The sequence below is a fragment of the Podarcis erhardii genome (genome assembly GCF_964252035.2).
Source record: "Podarcis erhardii genome assembly, chromosome: 10".
Taxonomy (NCBI): domain Eukaryota; kingdom Metazoa; phylum Chordata; class Lepidosauria; order Squamata; family Lacertidae; genus Podarcis; species Podarcis erhardii.
Genome location: NC_138500.1, coordinates 58,430,664 through 58,453,557, shown reverse-complemented (window position 1 = coordinate 58,453,557; position 22,894 = coordinate 58,430,664). Strand labels below are relative to the sequence as shown.

The window sequence follows — 22,894 nt, the reverse complement described above, 5'->3', positions numbered from 1 at the left end:
GCTGAGAGTTGTTAGAAGACCCCTATTCCTCCTCACAGAGCTATCTAATAATAATACTAATAATAACTTTATTATTTGTACCCTGCCCATATGACTGGGTTGCCCCAATCACTCTGGGCGGCTTCCAACATATATAAAAACATAACAAAATATTACACATTTAAAAGCTTCCCTATACAGGGCTGCCTTCAGAGTTCTTCTAAAGGTTATATACTCATCTCCTTCACATCTGATGGGAGGGCGTTCCACAAGGTGGGTGCTGCTACCGAGAAGGCCCTCTGAACTTCAAACTGTGGTTTATGGATTACTTAATTAACAATTACTTAATTATTAAGTGGTTTGTTCTGTTACATGGATAAGGTGGAGGAGGCCTTTTGTAAAATGCTGTAACATTAAATCCCGTCAGCTGAACATTATACTGCTCAATTAACTGAGCTCAATCAATTATGTACATGGAGCTGGAATGAAGCCCATTGAAGTGCTTCATGGTCCTATCTATCATGGTACATTCAGCATTCATTGGGTAGTTTCTGATGACTCAAGCTAATTCCCTTAGCCAGGGTGGATCAGGAATTCGTTTCATCGTCTGGACTGACTGATGTCTAAAAGAGCTTTTGTGAGGGCTTTGTGACACAGTCTTGCCCAATTATTTTTGGGTATAGCGGTTGTGATATGACGGATCGCTTCATGCTCCCTAGTTGATCTAATTCCCACCACTTGGTGGCTGCAGAAGTCAGTGCAAGGGGCTGCAATCCTAGCAAACAAGAGCTCTAGACGAGCAGTATGGTGACATAAAGAGAGTAAACATCTCTTCAGTCTCTCAGTTCAGCCTCCATAAAGCTGAAGTTCCTCACACAATAAAAAGCTTAGACCATATTACAAAGAGTGTGATACTCAGTAAATAAATACTAAATAAATTAGCAGATTATTGTAATACTGAATATCTTGTTTAGTTTCAATTAAACAACACAGTAAATTGGCAGTTTTCTTCTTAGCTTCAGAGTTCATTACTGTTAAAGAACAATACTCTTCAGAACCTGGTAGAAACTTCAGTGTGACCCCAATACAATACAATCAACTACCAGTATATTTGCATTATAATATTTGATAATTTTCTGATCTTGTCATGGAATAAAAACATTTTGGATAGGCATAATAAAGGAGGTAAAACTCAGAACAGGATATGATGCATCAGCTGATCCATTGGTGATATTGCATGGTTAGGTCAAAGACGTGTTCATATCAGTGGATATGGAACTGGTAATTCACTTGCTGACTGCCGCACAAATAGCCATATGCTATGGCTGAAGAAAAGATGGTGACCCAACATCAGTGTCTGGATTACGAAGCATATAGTGGAGCTTTGGAATGTTCTGGTGTAGTAAGACTCGAGAAAATATCCAACCTTGAAACAATGTCTGGTTTTTCAATATTTATATTTTCCTTTATATATCTATGTGTATATGTACATCTTCCTTGTGTGTATTTATCATGTAACTTTGCTCATATGATGGAACAAAAGAAAATTGCTGTCATTATAAGCCCTATTTGAGCATTCACTTCCTTTATGTGATCGTAATCACGTAGCAAAGAGGAGAGGAAAACTGGCAAGTCCAGCCCTTCACTGGTGCCTCACATTCCCCAACTGTACAGGCCCTTTACAATTTGAAGGGCAGACTTATGAAGTAGGGGGCCTCCTGTACTCATGCAAATCTCTCTCATGATTGAGAACCTCATCTGAATCCCTATCATGTAGTACAGCCTTTGTCCATCTGGCTGGGAGCAGATGGGGAGTTGTAGTACAAAACTTCTGGAGAACACCAGGTTGATGAAGGCTGATGCAGCAAATTATGAATAGCTCTTGGGGAACAGGGGGACATTTTAACATGATTTTGAAACCTTCCATAAAATGGGGGAGACCACCAACTCCACCCAGAGTCAAACTAGATACCTGTGGTACTAATATGTCTCCCTCTCTTAAAAAGATAAGTGAGACCCCCCCCCCAAAAAGAAGGGGAAAATAGGAAGTCAAGCAGTGAGATTGGGAACTCAGTGACACAGGGCCAGTGAGTTCACACTATTGTTGTTAAATGTGCAATAATGCAGTTGTCATTCAAATCTACATTTGAGGTGAAGTCATATTCCATCTTCATTTCCTGATAGAGCTGGTTTTCATATCTAAAACTGGACAGGGTGTGTGTAAGTGTATAAATACTTCAGCCCATCCCAGGGATCCTGTCTTAACTGGTATCTTGCTTTTCATATGCAATAGTGATGTCTTAACCTCAGTTTCTTTCTCATTTTTTATTCAGGCGGTACCCAGGTTGCCAGTGCATCAATTTTGGAACCTGGTTTATTCTTTGCATCCCCATCACTCTTATTATACTGGTTCTTTCCTGGGTTTGGCTCCTGTGGCTTTTCCTGGGTTTCAAGTAAGTATAAATGCCCAGTGCAATCCATGTGATAACAGTTGAGGCAGGGAGAATAGTATACTGTAGAAAATCATTTCATATTTTAGAATGAGAATGGGTGATTTCAATCATGAAAAGTCACTAGCAATTACTAGAGGCACACTTTCACTCATGAAGGCCAAAGGTAGCCTATGTGGTTGTGAACTTCAGATGTTGTGAACTACAACTCCCATCTTTCTGATCATTGACCATGCTAGCTGGGGCTGATGGAAGTTGGAGTCCGCAACATCTGGATAGCATTACATTGGCTACATTTGGCTGTGACCCTCCAATATGGCCAATTATGGGAACTGGAGTCCAACAACTTTTGGAGGACACAGGTTCCTCGTCCCTGTGGTATAGAAATAGGCATGCATTTTGGAAACTCAAAACCAACCCAGTCCAAAATAATATTTGCATGTGGACTGATGGTGGTCATCATTCAGGACTTCTGCATATGCAACCCACACTCATTGGGTGAAACCAATATTTGTTCCGACACACCTTCGGGTGGAAAAGTCCGATTGTATAGCTGCTACAGTGAATAATCTTCTCAATGCTCTGGGTTGATAAGGTTTATCCCTCAAGTAAAGGGATAAAGATAGAGGTAGCTTGGACCCCAAAGAGGAATTATAATTCCAGATACCGTTCCCCAAAAAGATGTGGTAATGGAACCATGGTTTGCTCACAATTCAGCCTTATGCTGAAGTGGGCCAAACATTTATATACTGCTTGATTGTAATTAAGCATCAGTAAGTCACAACAAATGATTTATAATAAGTGACATTCATCCTAACAGCTAGAAGTTGCATGACTGCTTTTGTTTAATAAATAGCAGATATGGAGAGAATTGGTATCTGAATGAGGAACATATTAGAATATAGGTTTAAATCCGCTGCCCATCACACCACAGTCCTGATTTGACCACCTCACCCCCCCCCATCCACAGTTACTATTTACTAAACAAACAAACAAACAAACAAACAGAAGCATGTAACTGAGAGCTGCACAGTTAATGTCACATCAGATTTGACCTTCAGCATAACATTGCTTTCCCTTTTCATATACAGATGTCACTAGGTGGTATAAATAATTTTCCAAGATTTTCAGCAGGGATTTTGCTTTCGAGCACAGAGGTATTCAACATGGTGCCCTGCACCACTACCGTTCCTATCATCCCTGTTCATTGGCCGTTTTGGCTGAGGGTAATGGGAGCTAGCTACTCTAGTTTATACAAAGGAAGCCCACCTGACTTCATGCCATTTACTGCCTCTGCTATAAAGTATGTGCACCAAAACACCAAATTTGCCAATACATTACAATACACATACCATACATGATACTATAGTTTGACATAAAGCATTACGTTTCTGAATTACAAGGCATTGGTTATTTCTGTTCCAAGGACTGTGGCTTGGGTCCAGAGAGATGTGTAACCAGTTCCTCCTGCCAAAAAGGAGCTTTGAACTGCATTTTCAAAACAGATCCCCACATAGCAAGCCTCTTTTGAAACAAAACAGAATCTCCAAAGCAATTTGTGATACAAAATGGAGGGGAGTCGCCTCCTGGTCAAAGGAAGGAAGCCAAAAAAAAATCCCACCGAGCTCAGGCCTTTGGATCCAAGCCACAGGAAGAGAAACCCGTACTTTAAATGTAAAAACCCCTTTACTGGTTATTCTTATTTCCATTTTAGTTTCAAAGAAATGTTCAAGTGTGGCAAGGAAAAGTCACCCAGGGAACAAGCCTCGGCACAGGTGATTAAAGAGGAATACAATAAACTTGGACCGATGAGGTAAGACAGACGGCTGAACCACAGGCACAATGTTACAATGATGTCAAAGCAAACATACTGAAAGGGCAATGTTGACACTCGCTGTTCTTCTGTTGCAGCTACCCAGAAATCATCACTCTTGTCCTCTTCATTCTAATGGCCCTGTTATGGTTCACTAGAGACCCTGGATTCATCTCCGGCTGGGCTTCATTATTTTCAGCGTAAGTTTATAAGCATCATTGTCCAGTCTTGAGGTGCTGACATTATCTCTTGCTTGTAAACGAATCCACATTGATGGTAATGAAGATTTGTTTAGCTATTGTACTGGATGTGCTGACAATATCTGACTCCTGAGCCAAGGAGATGTAACTATCCAACCTCCAGAAGACATCTGAAGGCAGCCTTGTATAGGGAAGGGTTTTTTAAAATAAACAACAACAACAACAACAACATATTTATACCCCACCCATCTGGCTGGGTTTCCCCAGCCACTCTGGACGGCTACCAACAGAATATTAAAAACACGCTAAAACATCAAACATTAAAGACTTCCTTAAATAGGGCTGCCTTCAGATGTCTTCTAAAAGTCAGGTAGTTGTTTATTTCCTTGACATCTGATGGGAGGGCAGATGCCACCACCGAGAAGGCCCTCTGCCTGGTTCCCTGTAACCTCACTTCTCACAGTGAGGGAACCACCAGAAGGCCCTCAGAGCTGGACCTAAGTGTCCGGGCAGAACGATGTGGGTGGAGACGCTCCTTCAGGTTAAAATGCTTTATTATGTTTTCATATATTTTGGAAGCCGCCCCAGAGTGGCTGGGGCAACCCAGTCAGTTGGGTATAAATAATAAAGTTGTGGTGGAACAGAACACCCCTATTTTCATTGAATAAATGTTGGAGGGTATTCAATGCACCAAAACAGCACTGCAACAAAAATGGCCAGGGCCAGAATTGGGGGGGGGGGTGCTATCCCATATTCTCTCTTGTACACACACACATTTATACAGCATGCACACATACAGACTCTCCTGAGTAACAGAGTAGGAAGAGCTACAAAACTGCAGAGCAGTGAGGAATTTGTGGCAGGCCTGAATTAGACATTGGCTGCTCTACATTCCACACATGCATGTACATGCTCGCATACACATATAACACGCAGCACAAATCACCCACAAAGAAAAAACCCCTAGTGGGCCTTTTTAGGCCACCCAGCACCACCATCAGTAATAGTGCCTACCATTTTTACCTAAGTCAGCCACAGCCATGGTGGTTATATCTGATATCTGTTTCAGTCTATGCCATCCCCACTCAGCCTCACAACTAGTGCACCACTTCTCATGAGGACAGATTTTTATTTATCCATAATGAACCCGAAGCACCATTATATTTCATTTTTGAAAACCCAAGAAGCCGTACCTTAAATAATGAACTGCGATGTGTGCCTAAGGCTCCACTCTGTACGTGGAAATCAGTTCTACTTCAAGTTAAACCTAATCGGGGTTGGAGCATAAATCACACCTTCAAATATCCTCAGTTCTTGTCTCCTTGTAATGTTTGCTTGGGTAGCACACATAACTTCTTCAGTTGTTTCAAATACCTGCTGTTCAGATATTACAGTCATTGGGCAGGACTGTGAGGAAGTTGCTGTACCAAATTTATCATTGCGTGGACAGGCTGAGTCCCCCAAACCCTGGGCGGCCCCCGTGTGGAATAACGACTCAAGACAACGTGCTATGGGATTAAAATTGGCCACAACTTTATTATGTTTCAGATGTGGGTAGACCTTGGCTCAGGCGTTGGGTGTTTATCCCTCCCAGTCCCCTGCCAGGGATCTGGGGGACATCAGGGTTATCCAGTGTGGGCTGGAGAACATATGTTCAAGGAGAGAGAGCCCGCCCCCATTACACCACTGTCGCAGGGGAGAGCAATGACGACCTCTAGGCGTACAGCCAAAGACTCCCCTCAAAACAACCCCTTTAATGGGGAACCCTGGTATCGCCGTCACAAAGAGGAGGGGGCATGAGTCACCGCTACATGCCCACCCCCATTTAGGGAAGATAGACTAAAGGGTTCCACCCAAGGCCTGATACTGCCAAAGTTGTGACGTTTTTCTACGGGAAAGGCAAACCTGCCAATGCAGGAGAATTCCTTTCCGGCCCTTCAACAGTGACCTTGACATAGCAGCACTTGCGTACCTGTGGAGAAAAGGTTTATCTGCAAAAGAAGTCTTAACTGAGGGTGGATAGGGTGGGAGAAGCCAACTGACGATTCCCAGGTAAGACCCTCCCCCTATTGTGTGGGCAGGTGGTCCCTCCCCCTACCTGGCCTGGTCACCTTGGCAACGCCTCCCCAGGCGGGATTGGGCAACTGGCTGAGGTAGGCGGAGACCTCCAGGTATCCCACCTGGGGGGAGGTGAAGCCAAGCTTGTGCTAATGGTGCTGCATAGGGTCCAGGGGGCTGTGCGCGACCACGCAAAGTGCACCCCCCCATTTAATGTGGGGAGCAGTCATTACTATATATGTAGTGTGACTGTATTTCTTGCACTTACTGAGGACTCAGCTACGTTTGTCAAAAAACAGTGTTTTGAATGAGTTGCAAACATGCCACACCAGATGGCGCTGCGAAGCACAAAACTTTTCTGTGCGATTTTACATAGCATTTTTTACCTTTTGTTATAACAATTTAATTTATGACTTACAGTATTTATAGCAGGTTCCCCCCCACCCGACTCCTGTGTGTAGATTCACCCCGAGTTGGCAGACCCTACAGTGCTCAAACATATTTGCTGTTCAGCATAACGTTCCAGCCACTCTGGCCTGAAAAAGTTTTAACCTTTGAATAAGAGGGGAAGGCTTCAACAGTTTCCCCTTTTCCGCTCCTTCATGGCTGAAACTTTTCTCAGCTGAGTCAAATGAATGGCTGGGGAAAGTGGCTGAGGCAGTGGTACCTCGGGTTACATACACTTCAGGTTACACACTCCACTAACCCAGAAATAGTGCTTCAGGTTAAGAACTTTGCTTCAGGATAAGAACAGAAATCGTGCTCTGGCGGTGCGGTGGCAGCAGGAGGCCCCATTATCTAAAGTGGCGCTTCAGGTTAAGAACAGTTTCAGGTTAAGAACAGACCTCTGGAACGAATTAAGTACTTAACCCGAGGTACCACTGTATTGTCGGTCAGGGCAGACACCAATGAATAGTTCCATCACCTCAAGAACTTCTGTCTGCGGAATAGAACTTCCCCTCATTCTTCTTTCCCCATATACCTCTCCCATGCCCCCTAAATACATTCTGGGTTTCCAGTGGCGTAGCGTGGGGGGTGCAGGGGGGGCTGGCCGCACCAGGCGCAACATCTGGGGGGGGGTGTGCGCTCGCACCTGTGGCTCTCTGCCCCTACTAAAATCCACGGGTTAGGGGGCACAAATTACTTGCCTTGCCCCGGGTGCTGACAACCCACGCTACGCCACTGTGGGTTTCCCCCCAACCTTCTGCAGCAGTTCTGGGTAGGGGGCAGGGGGCACAAGGAGAGAGGAGAAGGAGGGGCAAACAGAAATTAATGTATTTTATGGCTTGTTTCTTGGAAGCATAGAAGATTGCCTCTGTTTGTTGCCGTTTATTGCTACGCATTCTCTCAGTGGGCAAACCCATCTTCTCTTCAGTTTGCAATTGCTGATTCTCAGGCCTAACAGAATGGATTTCAGCACCTGTTGCCATCTTATTTCTAAGTATCAGTGAATTATTTAGGGACCATAAAAAACCCCACACAGACTGGCGCATTGCAATTATTTTATCTTCTATCTTCATTTCTGCTAAGTAAGAGCAAAGCAGTATGGGAGGTGTGCGATCCTCGCCTGTTATAAAGCAGAGCCTTTAGAGAGAAGTCCTAGTGATTTATTCTGAGATCGAAGAAGTCACTGACTTGGTCATCTCACATAACATTTGTAGCCTACTATGGATGCGAAAAGCTCTCATGGTAAATGGGCTTTAACAAAGCAGATGCTGCTAATATGAAAAAGCAGATATTTATTATTGCAATCTGTCCATTTTTACCGTAATACACACACACACACACACACACACACACACACACACGATCCTTTTGACTCTCCGCCAATGTTTTCCCCAAGTCCATTTTCATTTGTGACTAATTGTAAGCATGCATCATTCTACTTTAAAATAAACCATTTTTATAGCACAATATATCCAGCCTAACCTGATAAAATCAGAAGCACTTAATTATAATGCTGGGCATAGTCTGAAGTCTGGTCCTGGGCAGTGTTTGAGTTGGTATTCACCCAGAAAGCACATGTTTGCAGCCTTGAGATCCATTATAGATGGGGAATAAATGCAAGAGAATAAATAAATGATGCCAAGATATAAGAAATGGACATTTCCTTTCTTTTTCTTTTTTGCTGTTTAGATTTTGTTTGCATCCATATGCCCATGGTTACATTTAACATTTTTTATTTTCCTCAAAATATCTAAATGAGCTTTCATTTTATTAGCCTCACTGTGTAAACACCCTTTATATTTTGTCTGCGAGCTAAAGTTTCGCATGGAAATGGAAAGTTCATTCAAGTGTTTGGCACATTTTCCTGTATTATTAAATCTGATTAAGAACATCACACACAAACATATCGTTTGCTGAATTCATTTTTAAATGTTATTTACATTTACTCCTGTAAAGTATAGAGTTACCATAGCAACACTTGAGATGGTAAGAACCTGAACAGAATAGTTCATGTGAGGCTTGCCATGACTCCTGTTTCTTGTGGGCATTTCAGATTAACTCATTAAAAACAAATGCTTCGGCTAACTTTATGTCACTGCAATAGACGCAAGATAATATCGCCAAGGCAACTATCTGTAAACAAACAATAAACGCCCTTAATATGGCAAAAGTTAATTTGTTTCCAAAATAGGTTTTATCTTAAATAATTGCAAATGCAGTAAATAAAGAGCCCGCTGGTAATATATCAGTGGTTCGGTGTTCGTTTTTCTCTCTTTCCAAAATAGATTTTACCTTAAATAATTTGGTTGAATGTTAAGAAGGATGCTAGATTTTAAAAATTGGCCACCACTAAATTAGATTTTGAATTTGATGATAAGTGAGATTAAAGAAAACATAAATTTTATGGAGAATTGTTAGATTATACTTGATTGAGTGGATATAAGATCGTAAACAAGTTGATAATTTGCTTGGAAAAATCTTTTAACGATGTAAATGGGAGCGGGAGACGTGAGGGAGTCCAAAGAAGTGATGAAACTACGTTGTGATAGAAGTAAGATTGTTTATTATTGGTGCATTTGTATTTAAAAACTCTAATAAATATTTATATATATATATAAAAAAACAAAATAGATTTTACCTTAAATAATTGCAAACGCAGTAATAAAGAGTCCACTTGTGATATATCAGTTGCTCAGTGTTCGGACGTCGCTCCAGTAATCCGACGTTTTGTCCCCAAAAGCTTAGTCATCAAGCTTTGTAGTAAAAAATATACAGTGGTACCTCAGCTTAAGAACTTAATTCGTTCTGGAGGTCCATTCTTAACCTGAAACTGTTCTTAACCTGAGGTACCACTTTAGCTAATGGGGCCTCCTGCTGCTGCCGCTGCGCAATTTCTGTTCTCATCCTGAAGCAAAGTTCTTAACCCGAGGTACTATTTCTGGGTTAGTGGAGTCTGTAACCTGAAGCATCTATAACCTGAAGCATCTGCAACCCGAGGTACCACTGTACAACAGAAGACATTATATAAATGGCTTAAAGCAGGGGTATATCTGTCCCCATTAGCATGTTTCCATCGGGAGCAACATAGAAAGAGGACGATGTCCTTCAGTTTGTTAACCCTCTTGAAGGTTGCATTTCATCACTTCTGTCTCCTGTTGAGACTCAGATATGGAAAGGAGGAGGTTTTTGACCTCAAGCCAGTGTCAACTATAGCTATATTATGGGATGCGGGTGGCACTGTGGTCTAAACCACTGAGTCTCTTGGGCTTGCCGATCAAGGTGAGCTCCCGTTGCTCTGTCCCAGCTCCTGCCAACCTAGCAGTTTGAAAGCATGCCAGTGCAAGTAGATAAATAGGTACCGCTGCGGCAGGAAGGTAAACGGCATTTCTGTGCACTCCAGTTTCTGTCACGGTGTCCCGTTGCACCAGAAGTGGTTTAGTCATGCTGGCCACATGACCCAGAAAGCTGCCTGTGGACAAACACTGGCTCCCTGAGCCTGAAAGCGAGATGAGTGCTACAACCCCATAGTCGCCTTTGAATGGACTTAACTGTCCAGGGGTCCTTTACCTTTTACCTTTACAGCTATATTACCTGCACAGGTGTTGAGTTCTTCTGGAGAGGTTATTCTCTCTGGCCCACCCAATCTGATCTCAAGGAATGCCCTTCTGAGCAACGCTACTGAGATAGGGATTCCCTACCAAGGAAGGCTGATGATGCCCTTTCACCCACAGGCGACCCCTCATTTATTTATTTATTTAAATAAACCTCTGGCCACTGAGGTGACTTGCTTTTCTCAGCTGCTCTGTGCTTTGGTCTCATATCTTTTGCTTTTATTGTCTATTAATTGCCTGCCTTTTTTCAGAATAAAACCTGCTATTATTTATGTTTATGTGGTTTTATTGTGCTATTGCTGGGTTATTTATTGTTAGTCAAATTGAGCATTATTTGTAAATGTGGAAAACAAAAATAAATAGATTAAGCATACTTTGGTTGAATTTAAACTACGTTCATGGTGAATTCATGCTCTGTTAAAACAAAACAAATTCCTTCCAGTAGCACCTTAAAGACCAACTAAGTCAGTTCTTGGTATGAGCTTTCGTGTGCATGCACACTTCTTCAGATACACAGATGCTTCAGATGCTCTGTTAATTATTGCTATTTTGAAATATAATTGCAAATTGGCATATCATTTTAAATTAATGTTTGTGTAGTTATTTTTAAAGGGAAGCTTTAATCTGCCTTTCTGCTGGATCAGTGCCACCCTACTAGACCATGGCTTAGAGAGTCACAGTGCAGTTCATCAGTTCGCACTGCCAATGGCAAGGAATTATGGGGAAACATGCCCCACAATATCTGCAGGGCCAGATGTTTCCCATCCCTGCCAAATAGAAATTTAATGTGTTTACCGTCACCTCAAAATATATTTCCAAACACTGGTAATGTCTGATATTATTGCTAAAGAATCAGAATTTTCTAGTGTGATATTTGTGGACCAACTGAAACATTGGCTCTTTCCCCAGATACCCAGGATTTGCTACCGATTCAACAGCTGCCTTAATGATTGGCCTCCTCTTCTTCATCATTCCAGCAAAAACATTGTCTAGAACTTCAAATGGAGAAAACAGTTGAGTATACATCCCTGACTTTTTCCTCTTTGGCACAAGTATAAAGGCTCGTCCACACTCCTGCTCAATCTGTGCCTAGAAAGCATGGGTACGAGCAATTGCCCCCTGGCCTCTCTCCCTTTCCCAGGGAAAAACCTGCTCTTTGGCGATAAATTGGCACAAACTGAAAACCCGAATTGCCATTGGCTCCGATTGAACACTAAAGAGCAGTTTTCCCTGGGGGGGAGTAGAGAGACAAGAGGAAGTATGGATATAAACCCTAAGTAAATATTATAACTGAGAGCAGATTATAACATAGTGATATTTTGAGCTTCTTTTCAAAGCCATCCAGACTTCTGCTGTTGGATGGGTGGGCTTGAATCATAGAACTGTAGAGTTGGAGGGACCCTGAGGTCATCTAGTTCAACTCTGCAATGCAGGAATTTCAGCGGAAGCATCCATGACAGGTGGCCACCCAACCTCTTCTTAAAAACCTCCAAGGAAGGAGAGTCCACCAACTCTTATGGGAGTCAGTTCCACTCTTGAACAGCTCTTACTGTCAGAAAGTTCTTCCCAATGTTTAGTTCTTGTAACCTGAAGCCATTGGCTCGAGTCCTACCTTCCAGAGCAGGAGAAAAAATTGGCTTCCAGAAAACAATTACAGGCAGAATCCTGATGCATCCCAGGCTCTGCGTACATTGCAGAGCAGACGTGGAGCATGTAAAAGGTAAAAGGTAAAGGGACCCCTGACCGTTAGGTCTAGTCGCAGACGACTCTGGGGTTGTGGCACTCATCTCACTTTACTGGCCGAGGGAGCCGGCGGTGGTACCTATTTATCTACTTGCACTTCACATGCTTTCGAACTGCTAGGTTGGCAGGAGCAGGGACTGAGCAACGGGAGCTCACCCTGTCGCGGGGATTCGAACCGCCGACCTTCTGATTGGCAAGCCCAAGAGGCTCAATGGTTTAGACCACAGTGCCACGTGCACCCCATAATATAGCTGTAGTTGACACTGGCTTGAGGTCAAAAACCTCCTCTTTTCCATATCTGTGGTTTAGACCACAGTGCCACCCGCCTCCCTTTTTCTCATAAGCATGTAGAAGAGAGTTCTTCATTCATTTTCCATGATGGTTACCAATTCCAAAACAGGAAGAGCCTGCTGGATCAGGCCAATGGCCCAGCTGCTCCAGCATCCTGTTCTCACAGTGGCTGACCAGATGCCTATGGGAAGCCGAAATACAGCACTCTCCCCATACGAACCAGCTCCTGCAATGCAAAGGCATGAGAGTCAGATGACTCAGAATAGCTCTGTGTGAAACAGTGGTAGAAAGACAGTGCAATGGGCTTTCCCTCCTCAGATCTTTACAGACATTCTTTTTTATTATTATTCCCCTCCTCTAGTTGTTTTTGATTACACTCCACTGATAACTTGGAAAGAATTTCAAGCCTGCATGCCCTGGGAAATTGCCATCCTCGTTGGTGGAGGGTTTGCGCTGGCAGATGGCTGCGAGGTAATACAGATTTTTGCAGCATATTCAATCAATAATAATAACCACAATATTCTTAAGCTGTAGCTGGTTTGCAAGAAAATTGCAGAGGAAGAGCTGAAAAGTTGTCCAGTGTTATTCCACTAGTAATATTTATCTTCTAATGGAACAACAGTTAAGCGAGAAATTGACGGGAATTGTTGTTCGAGAAGTTAGGGGGAATTTGGAGGGTTAGTTCCTTTGCTTGGTAAAATGTTGTCTCTGAAAACGGTTTCGTTTTGACTGTTATTATCACCATTATCATTAAATAGATTTCTAGTCCACCTTCTGGAGTGTGTTGCTGCTTGCTACAAATCCATAAAATAAAACATTACCACGTCAAGATTTAAAACAGCTGTAAAAACAATTGGCAGCATTAAAATAAATCTGTTCTTAAATATGACCATAAAATTACCCAGGTGCGGACCAGGATTTAATAAAAGAAAAATTATGCACAGAAGTGTGGTGTGCTAAGCCTTATTCAATGAAGTAAAGAATAGTCTTAACTGCTTTGGGCAAACAGCTTTGGCTGTTTGGAGCTTAGAGGACCATCTCCTATACAGAGGGTGACTAAGTTTCACCTTCTGGATGTTGTTGGATTCCAGCTCCCAACCAGCCCCAACTAGCCTGACTAATGCTCATGGAACTTGTAGTTCAGCAAGCATTTGGAGGGTTTGTGCCTTGGTCCTACAACATGTCATCTTCTCCTCAAGATGAGTGCGTGTAGCGTGGACTTTGTTGTGGCCTCTTGCTTGGACCATGAGCACAACACAAAGTTAGCTTCATAAGCCAAGATGATGACAAGCTTCTTGCACAAACGTGTAGCCCCTCTGCTCCCAGTTTACTTCTCTCTTTGTGCAACTAACCAAATAGGCCACGAAGCCATAGTCAATCATAACTATAAATGGGAACTATGGCTAATATGATTTGTGCTTGTCCACTGTTTTGGGGCAGTGACTGCTGCTTTTTTGCAGTAGTGCATGTCCCATAAAGGTAAAGGGACCCCTGACCATTAGGCCAAGTCGTGACAGACTCTGGGGTTGCGGCGCTCATCTCGCTTTACTGGCTGAGGGAGCCAGTGTACAGCTTCTGGGTCATGTGGCCAGCATGACTAAGCCACTTCTGGTGAACCAGAGCAGTGCACGGAAACACTGTTTACCTTCCCACCGGAGCAGTACCTATTTGTCTACTTGCACTTTGACGTGATTTCGAACTGCTAGGTTGGCAGGAGCAGGGACCGAGCAACGGGAGCTCACCCCGTCATGGGGATTCAAACTGCCGACCTTCTGATCGGAAAGTCTAGGCTCTGTGGTTTAACCCACAGCACCACCTGCGTCCCACATGTCCCATAGTTTCCTTCTAAAATCTGTTAACTTTCATTCTTCTTCTTTGGCTATCACTCGTAGCCGAGTAAGATTGTCTTCCATTAATGTGGTCTTAACAGTTTGTCCATAAGTAACTGTGGAGGCCATTCTGGATCCGCACATCCTTCCACAGTGGGGACATAGGTTTCTGGGTGGGAGTTGATCACAGCTGCCACCCTGGGCAGCTTCAAACACATATAAAAACATAATCAAACATTAAAAACTTCCTGATAGTTCTGTAGTGCAAGAGTGCCCATCCAGATGGAAATAATGTGGTAACATTGGGAAAGCATGGCGGAACTAATAAAACAGACTCCACCATTAATGCACTATTATTCTGTCAAAGGCATGTTACAGAATACATCTGCAAAAAACAACAACAACAACAACAACACACACAAATACCAATCTGGAGGGCCCTCTTTTGAACACCCGCCTCAACTCTTTTGTCAATGGTTTGTGAATTCAGACACAACAGCAAACCAAAGTTGGCACAATCTCACCAGCTTCAGCCTGCAGTTTGATATCCTGTTTGGCAGCCCCTCACAAACCAACAATAAGTTCAGACATAAGACTAAAGCATGGTTGACCATGAATGCAGCTTACTCATACCCATGGTTGTGCTACTCAGAAGCCAACCTCAATTAGTTCAATGGGACTTACTCCATAGTAAATGTGTATAGGCTTTCACCCATAGTCATTTATATCAAGGGTAGTCAGATGTTGTTGGGCTATAACTCCCATCTTCTATGCCCATTGCCATGTTGGCTGGGGCTGATGGGAATCCAACAACAGCTGGATGGCACTATGTCGGCTAGCCCCAATTTACATTGTGAAAATGTATTATCTGCCAGAAGTTGAGCATCTTGGCATGCGTTTAATATGGAGGAAGACACACTGAGGGAGCCTGGAATCCTATTAGAGTTCAGTTACTTACAGGTATCGATCCTGTGTATTGATAGGCTAACAGATTCTGCAAATGCCGTGCTTGTGAAAAAAATATGTATGCATTAAATTACATTGGCGGATAACTGTGCTAACGTTCCTTTTCACAGGTCTCAAAGCTCTCAGAGTGGATAGGAAGTAAATTAACTCCTTTGGGATCGCTGCCCATATGGCTGACTATCCTCATTTCATCCCTGATTGTCACCACAATAACTGAAGTAGCCAGCAATCCTGCCACCATCACAATATTTTTGCCTATCCTAGCCCCACTGGTGAGTAACCCTTCCAAGAAACTGGTTTGGTTTGCCCATTCACAATTAAAGTGGTTAAAGATAAGTAAAAAGATGGAGTTTCCACCCTTTCAAAACGTGCTCTAATTGGGTGTCTGTGTGTTTGACTTAGTGAGCTGGGAATATCGAACCAGAGAGTGGTAGTTTAGTTAATTCTAGATTAAAGAGTATGTTGTTGTGTATAGGTGTTCTATGGAAGCAAGGGAATAATAATAAAAGATGCATATTTCCTATGGATAGCAATGCATCGAATATCAAGCATCAGTAATCATGTCCCACTGCATTCAAAGAAGCATGTGTTCCAATGCACAAACAGTGATACTGCATGGATCTTTATGTGTTCAGGGTTGCGGGTTTCTTTTCTGCGTGCCTGTATTCACTTTGCCTCTATAAATCCAATTTTATTTTTAAAGACTTTAAATCCCATAGGATCATAGGATCATCGTGGCTATTTTAGCTATGGGCTCTTGTAAGGTGCTCTGCTCCTCAGCCTAGTAAAGTGGAGGAATGTATGTATATAGGTTCGGGGTCCTTTAAATACTTCAGTTAACATTATGTGTTCATGCAGGGAACCTGTGGACCTGCAGATCCAGCTCCTGACAGCCCCAGAAGCCATGGCCAATGGCCAGGGGTGACGGTGGATGTTGTAGTCTAGCACACCTGGTTCTCCATGTCTGCTTTTGTGATCGCAGCCTTTGGTTCTAGCTTGCATTTTAATTCTGACTGTCTCAGATATGTGCTTCTTTCCATGAAGGTGAACCATGACTTTCTGTTTCCTCCTCTAACAGGCTGAAGCCATCCATGTGAACCCCCTGTATATATTGATTCCCTCCACCCTCTGCACTTCGTTCGCCTTCCTTTTGCCTGTAGCAAATCCGCCCAATGCCATTGTATTTGCATATGGTCACCTGAAAGTTATCGACATGGTAAGTCGAGGGCAAATAACACACACCATGCTGACTTCTTTTGTAATAATAATGGTAATAATAATAGCATCCTTTCCCAGCGTGCTCAGAACCCTTATTATACACCATCTCACTTATTCTTAAGGAAGTAAGAAGAGCCCAGTAATCTTATCTTGTCCAGTGTCTTGCTTTCCACAGATACCAACCAGGTGGCTCTAGAAAGCCCCTGAGGAAGACCTGAAGACAATAGTCCTTTTCTACGGTTGCTGTCTGGAAACTAGTATTCAGGTTCTGCACAGCCATCATGACTTTCAGCCACTCATACACCCATCTGTCGTGAATTTGTCTAATGCTCTTTAAAAACCATCTAGGATGTTTACTATACAGTATTATTTACACATACTGTATCACCTTTCCTCTAAGCAACTCTAGGCAGAATACATGGTTCTCCCCAGTGGCTTGCGGTCAGTGGACTAGGCTAGTCCCCTAAAAGTTCCCGGTAAATCAGAGTAGAGAAGGAGGTGCGATGCTCCAAGGGGATCCAAAAGCCCTTATCAAAGCCTGTCCACCTTCTCAAAGCCTGTCCAGCTTTGGGAAGGAGGTGCGATGCTCACATGCAACGTCTCCTCACCACCACCACAATTGCACTTGCAAGCTGGCACCTCTGACCCTAACTGTTCCCCTGCGAAAATTTTCACTGCATGCCACTGTTTCTCTCGTCCTCTTGTCACAACAACTCTGTGAGGGAGATTAGGCTGAGGTTTAGGCAGCCCAAGGTCACTCAGTAAGCTGCATGGTTGGGTACAATTTAAACTCATGTCTCTGTGATAATAGTCCATCACTCTGATCCAGGGGTATGCAACCTTTTTGGCTCTGTGGGACATCCTCTGTATCACATCCTTGCCTCATGAGAGACCTAGTGGCTTGTCTAAAACCACCTGATGGGTTCGTGACCACTCTGAGATTTGAACCTGGAATTTTCTAGTTTGCAGATTGTAACTGTGCGAATTGTGATTTTGCAAAATTTCTTGATCAAATTGGGGCTTTCTGTTTCAATTGTTTCTCTCCTTACCCTCCCCCCTTTCTTTTAGGTAAAAGCCGGTTTGGGTATCAATATCATCGGAGTTGCTGTTGTCATGCTTGCTGTCATGACATGGGGGGTGCCCATGTTTGAACTCAATACATATCCTAGTTGGGCACCTGCTATTGCTAACAGAACCGGACTTTAAGAATGGAGTAGCAGCTTCTTTTTCTCGATCTGCCTTCCCATGCTGTGCTTCTTGTTTACTCTTCCCAAGGATCGACACATCTGCACTGAAGATGGTAAACCAAGACTCTTGCAATCTCGATACTGCAATGGCAAGCGAGTCTGTGCAAGTGTCCCATCAGTTTGGATTTCACTCATCAGGGTTGGGAAGTTTGCAACGGCGGTTAGGCACATTCATTATGAATGCTGATTGGCCCCTGTTTTTAGGGTCACCAAATAATGTAGGTTTATGACTATAGGGGTGCTGGGATAAGAGCGTGGTGGGTGGGTGGACAGATAGCTGGATCGATAGATTTTAAAATGCTGGAAGGCCATTATTTTAAGCTTACGGCCAATGTGTCTTCCAGTCCCAACATGTGCACTGAAGCATTCTATGAGTGCCTTATAAGTCAGAGCTACATGATCACTTCATGTGGAGCATGTTGCGCCATACACTTGTTCCACGTAAGCCTACTTGCCCGGGGATGGTTGCTGCTGGAATCTGACAGGAAGATCTTTTCCAAGACGATCAATGAATGACTGAAATTTCAGATGATCATGCTGTGGGAAGAACTACCCATCGGCCAGAGAAGAGGCAGCTTGCCTATCTGCCTCCATACCACTCACGGCTGCTGGGTTATGTGGGTTTAGGAATCACGTGTGTGCTCATTGCAATCTATTTTAAACTATTTTAAATGAGGAAGACCTAGGTGTGGTAACTAGCATGTTCTGCCCTGGAAGCTAGACACAGTACCCAGTCGTGGGCATGAGATGATGAGGGAAACCATCATGATCCAATGGGGAGTTTATATATTATTATTTTAAAACCAGAAGAGCTTACCACATTGTATTGATTCTGTCTGAATTAGTTCTGCCAGAATCCATTGTAGTAATGACCGTTCCCCACTTAAAACGGGGGGCGCCTTTTGCGTGGACGCGTGCAGCCCTGGATCTGGAGTGGCCCCATCAACATAGGCTTTGCCTTCCCTCAGGTGGGATACCTGGAGGTCCCCGCCTACCCCAGTGAGTTGTCCTATCCCACCTGGGGGAAGCGTTGCCAGGGAAACCAGGCCAGGTAAGGGGAGGGATTACCTGCCCACACAATAGAGGGTGGATCTTAATTGGTAACCCTCACTTGGCTCCAGAGCTTCTCCCACCCTACCCACGCTCAGTTAATGTCTTCTTTTGCAGGTTAACTTTTCTTCATAGGTTTTGCAGGTTAACCTGTCTCCACAGGTATGCGGGCGCTGCTACGATAAGGTCGCTGTTAAAGGGCCGGAAAGGAATTTCCCTGCATTGGCAGGTTTCGCCTGTCCCATAGCAAAACGTCACAACTTTGGCGGTATCAGGCCTTGGGCGGAATCCTTTAGTCCATCTTCCTCTTTGCGGCGGCGATACCAGGGTTCCCCGTTAAAGGGGTTTTTGAAGGGAGGCTTTGGCCGTACGCCGAAAGGTCGTCATTGCTCTCCCCTGCGGCAGCGTAACGGGGGCGGCTATCTCTGCTTGAACATATGTTCTCCAGAGCCGGCCCATCCCCCCCCCACACACACTGGATAACCCTGATGCTCCCTAGGTCCCCGGCTGGGGACTAGGGAGGGAGAACGCCCAATGCCTGAGCCAAGGTCTACCCACATTTGAAATTTAATAAAGTTGTGGCCAATTTAATCCCATAGCACGTTGTCTAGAGTCGTTATTCCACATGACGGGGGGGACCACTCGGGATCTGGGGACTCCGCCTGTCCACGCAATAAATGTGCCAAAGTGTGAGACAATAGGATCCTTATTGCTGTATTTCTTGAGCTAAATATTAAGCACCTTTTCTATTATTCCAGGGGTGTGTGACCTCTTTTAGCTTGAGGGGCACATTCTGCTGTGGGTAACATGTCAGTGAAGGGGGGAGGGGGCCCAAAGTGGGCACAGCAATTCATGTGGCACTTACCCTTGTACTGTAGACTACATTCCAGCCACACAAAAGCCAAGTAGGGTAGGGCACACATACTGTATCTATCCATCACCTGCCCAGGTATCATTTTTTTTAGACTGGTTCCCCTCTATTGCCTCCATAATGATGGAAAAGGGCTGTTGCTCAGAGGCAAAGGCATACATTACTCAGAAAAAGTCCAAGGTCTTCCCTCAACCTCTTTAGCTAGGGTTGGAAAAGACACCTGTTTAAAACCCTGAAGAATAGAAAATATCGACTTGGTCCAACTTGGTGTAAGGTACCTTAGCAGAGATGGCTGTTCTGCATAGCATTCATATTGTAGTATGTGGGGACATGGGAAATGGGATTGCTGGACCAGATCAATCCACTGTTAATGGGGCGGGCAGCAAAGAGAAGTGTAGCTTTCAATACACGAGGGTGTTGGCATTGCAGCAGATGTGACGCTTCTCTGGTTTGAGGCTCTGCTCACCTGGATCAGAGTCAGAATCAGGTATTTTCTGCAACAAAGATGTGGTGTGTGGAATAATGCATGCATGTGAATATTTTTATTTTTATTATTTTTACTGTTATTATTATTATTATTACATCTGTGTACACCCTGACCTCACTGTTTGAGAAGAAGTGGTTTGAATACTGTGGACTCAAACTGTTTTTAATCTTGCAACTCTCCAGGCTAATTTGCACCAGGTGAAAGAGTTCACAAACAACAGGAGCCCTTTATCATTGTCATCTTAGGTCATATCAGAAAGTCCTGTTGCATCACTTGGGCTTTTATAATGGACCAGACTTGCAACTTGCGATGGGGAGGATTTTCACACTGTTTTGTTTGGGTATGATAGTGTTTTATGTGCCATTTTACCTTTATGAACAGAGCAAATTATAATTGACAATAAAAGTGGAAATTCAAGTGAAATGTGTTGTTACATGTCGTTAGGGTGTTGTGTATTATCATTGCTATTATTGTGCATTCTTCTTCTTTATTAAATTTGTATTCTGCCCTTCATCAAAAATCACAGGGCAATTCACAACATAAAAATACATAATGGGACACAAAATGCATAATAAAAACAAGAACAAAAGCAAAAACAAACCAATAAGTATCAGTGAGTGTAACCACATAAAGAGCAGGAAACCTCCCATCCATTTGTTCTAGGGAACCACCCACTAAAAGTCTTGTTTGGAATGAGCTTCAGTTTGTGGGCTTTTGCCCAGTCTATTAGTGAGGAAAAACAATGATCCAGCACAGCCACTGCCACACCTGCAGATGTAGAAGAGAAGAAGAGTTGTGTGTTATCAGAATATTGCTGACAACGTACTCCAAAACTCCAAATAACCCCACTCAGCAGTTTCATGTAGATGTAAACAGCATAGAGGATGAAATTGAACCCTGAGGAACACCACACTGAAGGCTCTATGGAGCTGAAGAGCACTCCTCAAGCATCACCCTCCTGAAATGGCCATCCAAGTAAGACTAGAACCACAGTAACTTGGACAGCTGCTCCAGAAAGATATTGTGGTCGGTGGTATCAAAAGCCACTGAAAGGTCAAGGAGAATGAACAAGGACACATTTCCTCTGTCTCTTTCCCAAGAGAGCTTACCATACAGGGCAACCAAAGCAATTTCCATGCCTAAACCCCAATTGAAATGGATCTAGAAAATCAGTTTCCTGCAAGGGTGGCTGGATCTGGTCCATGTCCACACCACCATCTTGCCCAAGAAGGGGAGACTGGCAATCCATAATCAGATCATGGATGAGAGAGGTCTTACTCTGAGTTGACCTGGCACTCAGCAACAGCAACCGCAGACCTGAGAGCTGGCTGAAAGAACAACCGCAATTCCCCAGATTGGAAGAGGGGCTGTCACACAGCACAGTCACTGCCCCTTACCCAGCCTGCCCCACCTCTACCGGCACCATACCTCTGTTGGTTTCTGCTTTCTTCACTGTGCAGCGAAGTGCTTGTCACGAGACAGGTGTTTCCATTCCACAGTCTGTGCTGTTGGGTTTTCCCACGGGAAAGGAGACTGGATGTGACGTACACTGGTTTCCTGTTTTTCTCAGTTCTCTCCGTGTTTCAGAGGCGAGAGGATGCTTTCTCTGCTCTCAGAGAAGCAAGATGCTTTTCTGTAATCTACCAGCTTTGAAGTGTAAATAAAATAATCTAAAGCTTGTGGCACGTACTGCTCATCCTTCCGCTGTGCTCCGGACTCTGCAAACACAACAACCTCCCCTTGCCCAAAAGTACTGCGACCAAGGTCACCTCTGATCTCCTCTCTTCCCAGGAACATCCTACATCCATTAATGTAAAAACAACTAAAACCCCAAATTTAAAAGCACACAAGTTAAAAGCAGTTGAAAAACAATTTGAAGAAGAAGAAGAGTTTGGATTTGATATCCCGCTTTATCACTACCCTAAGGAATCTCAAAGCAGCTAACAATCTCCTTTCCCTTCCTCCCTCACAACAAACACTCTGTGAGGTGAGTGAGGCTGAGAGACTTCAGAGAAGTGTGACGAGCCCCAGGTCACCCAGCAGCTGCATGTGGAGGAGCGGGGAATCGAACCCGGTTCACCAGATTACGAGTCCACTGCTCCTAACCACTACACCACACTGGCTCTCATTTGAAACATTTTAAATTAAAACAGGGCAATTAAAACAGCAACCCCCCAACAATAATGCCCTGTCAATCAATACCCCAACGCAAGAGCCTGTTCAGCCACCTAAACTTTTTGCAGCTGGAGTCAGTCATGGCTAGGGGTGCCAACGTGAATAAAATATTGTAGGGGGCTAGGTAATTGATCACATGACACAGTGCAGACACACAATTTGAATGAGAATGCCCATCAACTTTGCGGCCCCCTCAAATGTTTTATTGTGGGAACTGATGCCCCCACAGCCCCTATGGTAAGGGCTCCACATTCCCAGGCCAGGTGGAAAGGGCCTGCAAAGCAGACAGCAGATCCTCAAAGACCCACAGTGGGATGGCATAATGTCAACTGTTATTTTTTTTCCTCCTGCAAATTATTCAGCTGTATGTTTATTATTGTTGTTGTTTGTCTAGATAGTTCCTGGCAGTGAAAAATATAAGCACATCTCTCATCGCCTGAGTCATCACCCTAATGAAAT

At 43.7% G+C, this 22,894-nt stretch overlaps 1 protein-coding gene across 1 annotated transcript in view; it reads left to right on the top strand.

The window, feature by feature from the left end:
• The window catches only part of SLC13A1 (solute carrier family 13 member 1), an 86,837-nt gene extending 68,112 nt beyond the window's left edge, over nucleotides 1-18,725 (top strand). Inside the window, exons 9-16 of the mRNA XM_081877970.1 lie at nucleotides 2,313-2,432; nucleotides 4,144-4,242; nucleotides 4,341-4,442; nucleotides 11,468-11,571; nucleotides 12,954-13,063; nucleotides 15,498-15,659; nucleotides 16,466-16,603; nucleotides 17,674-18,725. Of these exons, the coding sequence (XP_081734096.1) occupies nucleotides 2,313-2,432; nucleotides 4,144-4,242; nucleotides 4,341-4,442; nucleotides 11,468-11,571; nucleotides 12,954-13,063; nucleotides 15,498-15,659; nucleotides 16,466-16,603; nucleotides 17,674-17,811 (973 nt within the window). The 3' untranslated portion in view covers nucleotides 17,812-18,725. The remainder of the gene's footprint in view (nucleotides 1-2,312; nucleotides 2,433-4,143; nucleotides 4,243-4,340; nucleotides 4,443-11,467; nucleotides 11,572-12,953; nucleotides 13,064-15,497; nucleotides 15,660-16,465; nucleotides 16,604-17,673) is intronic.
• The last annotated feature ends 4,169 nt before the right edge of the window (nucleotides 18,726-22,894 follow it).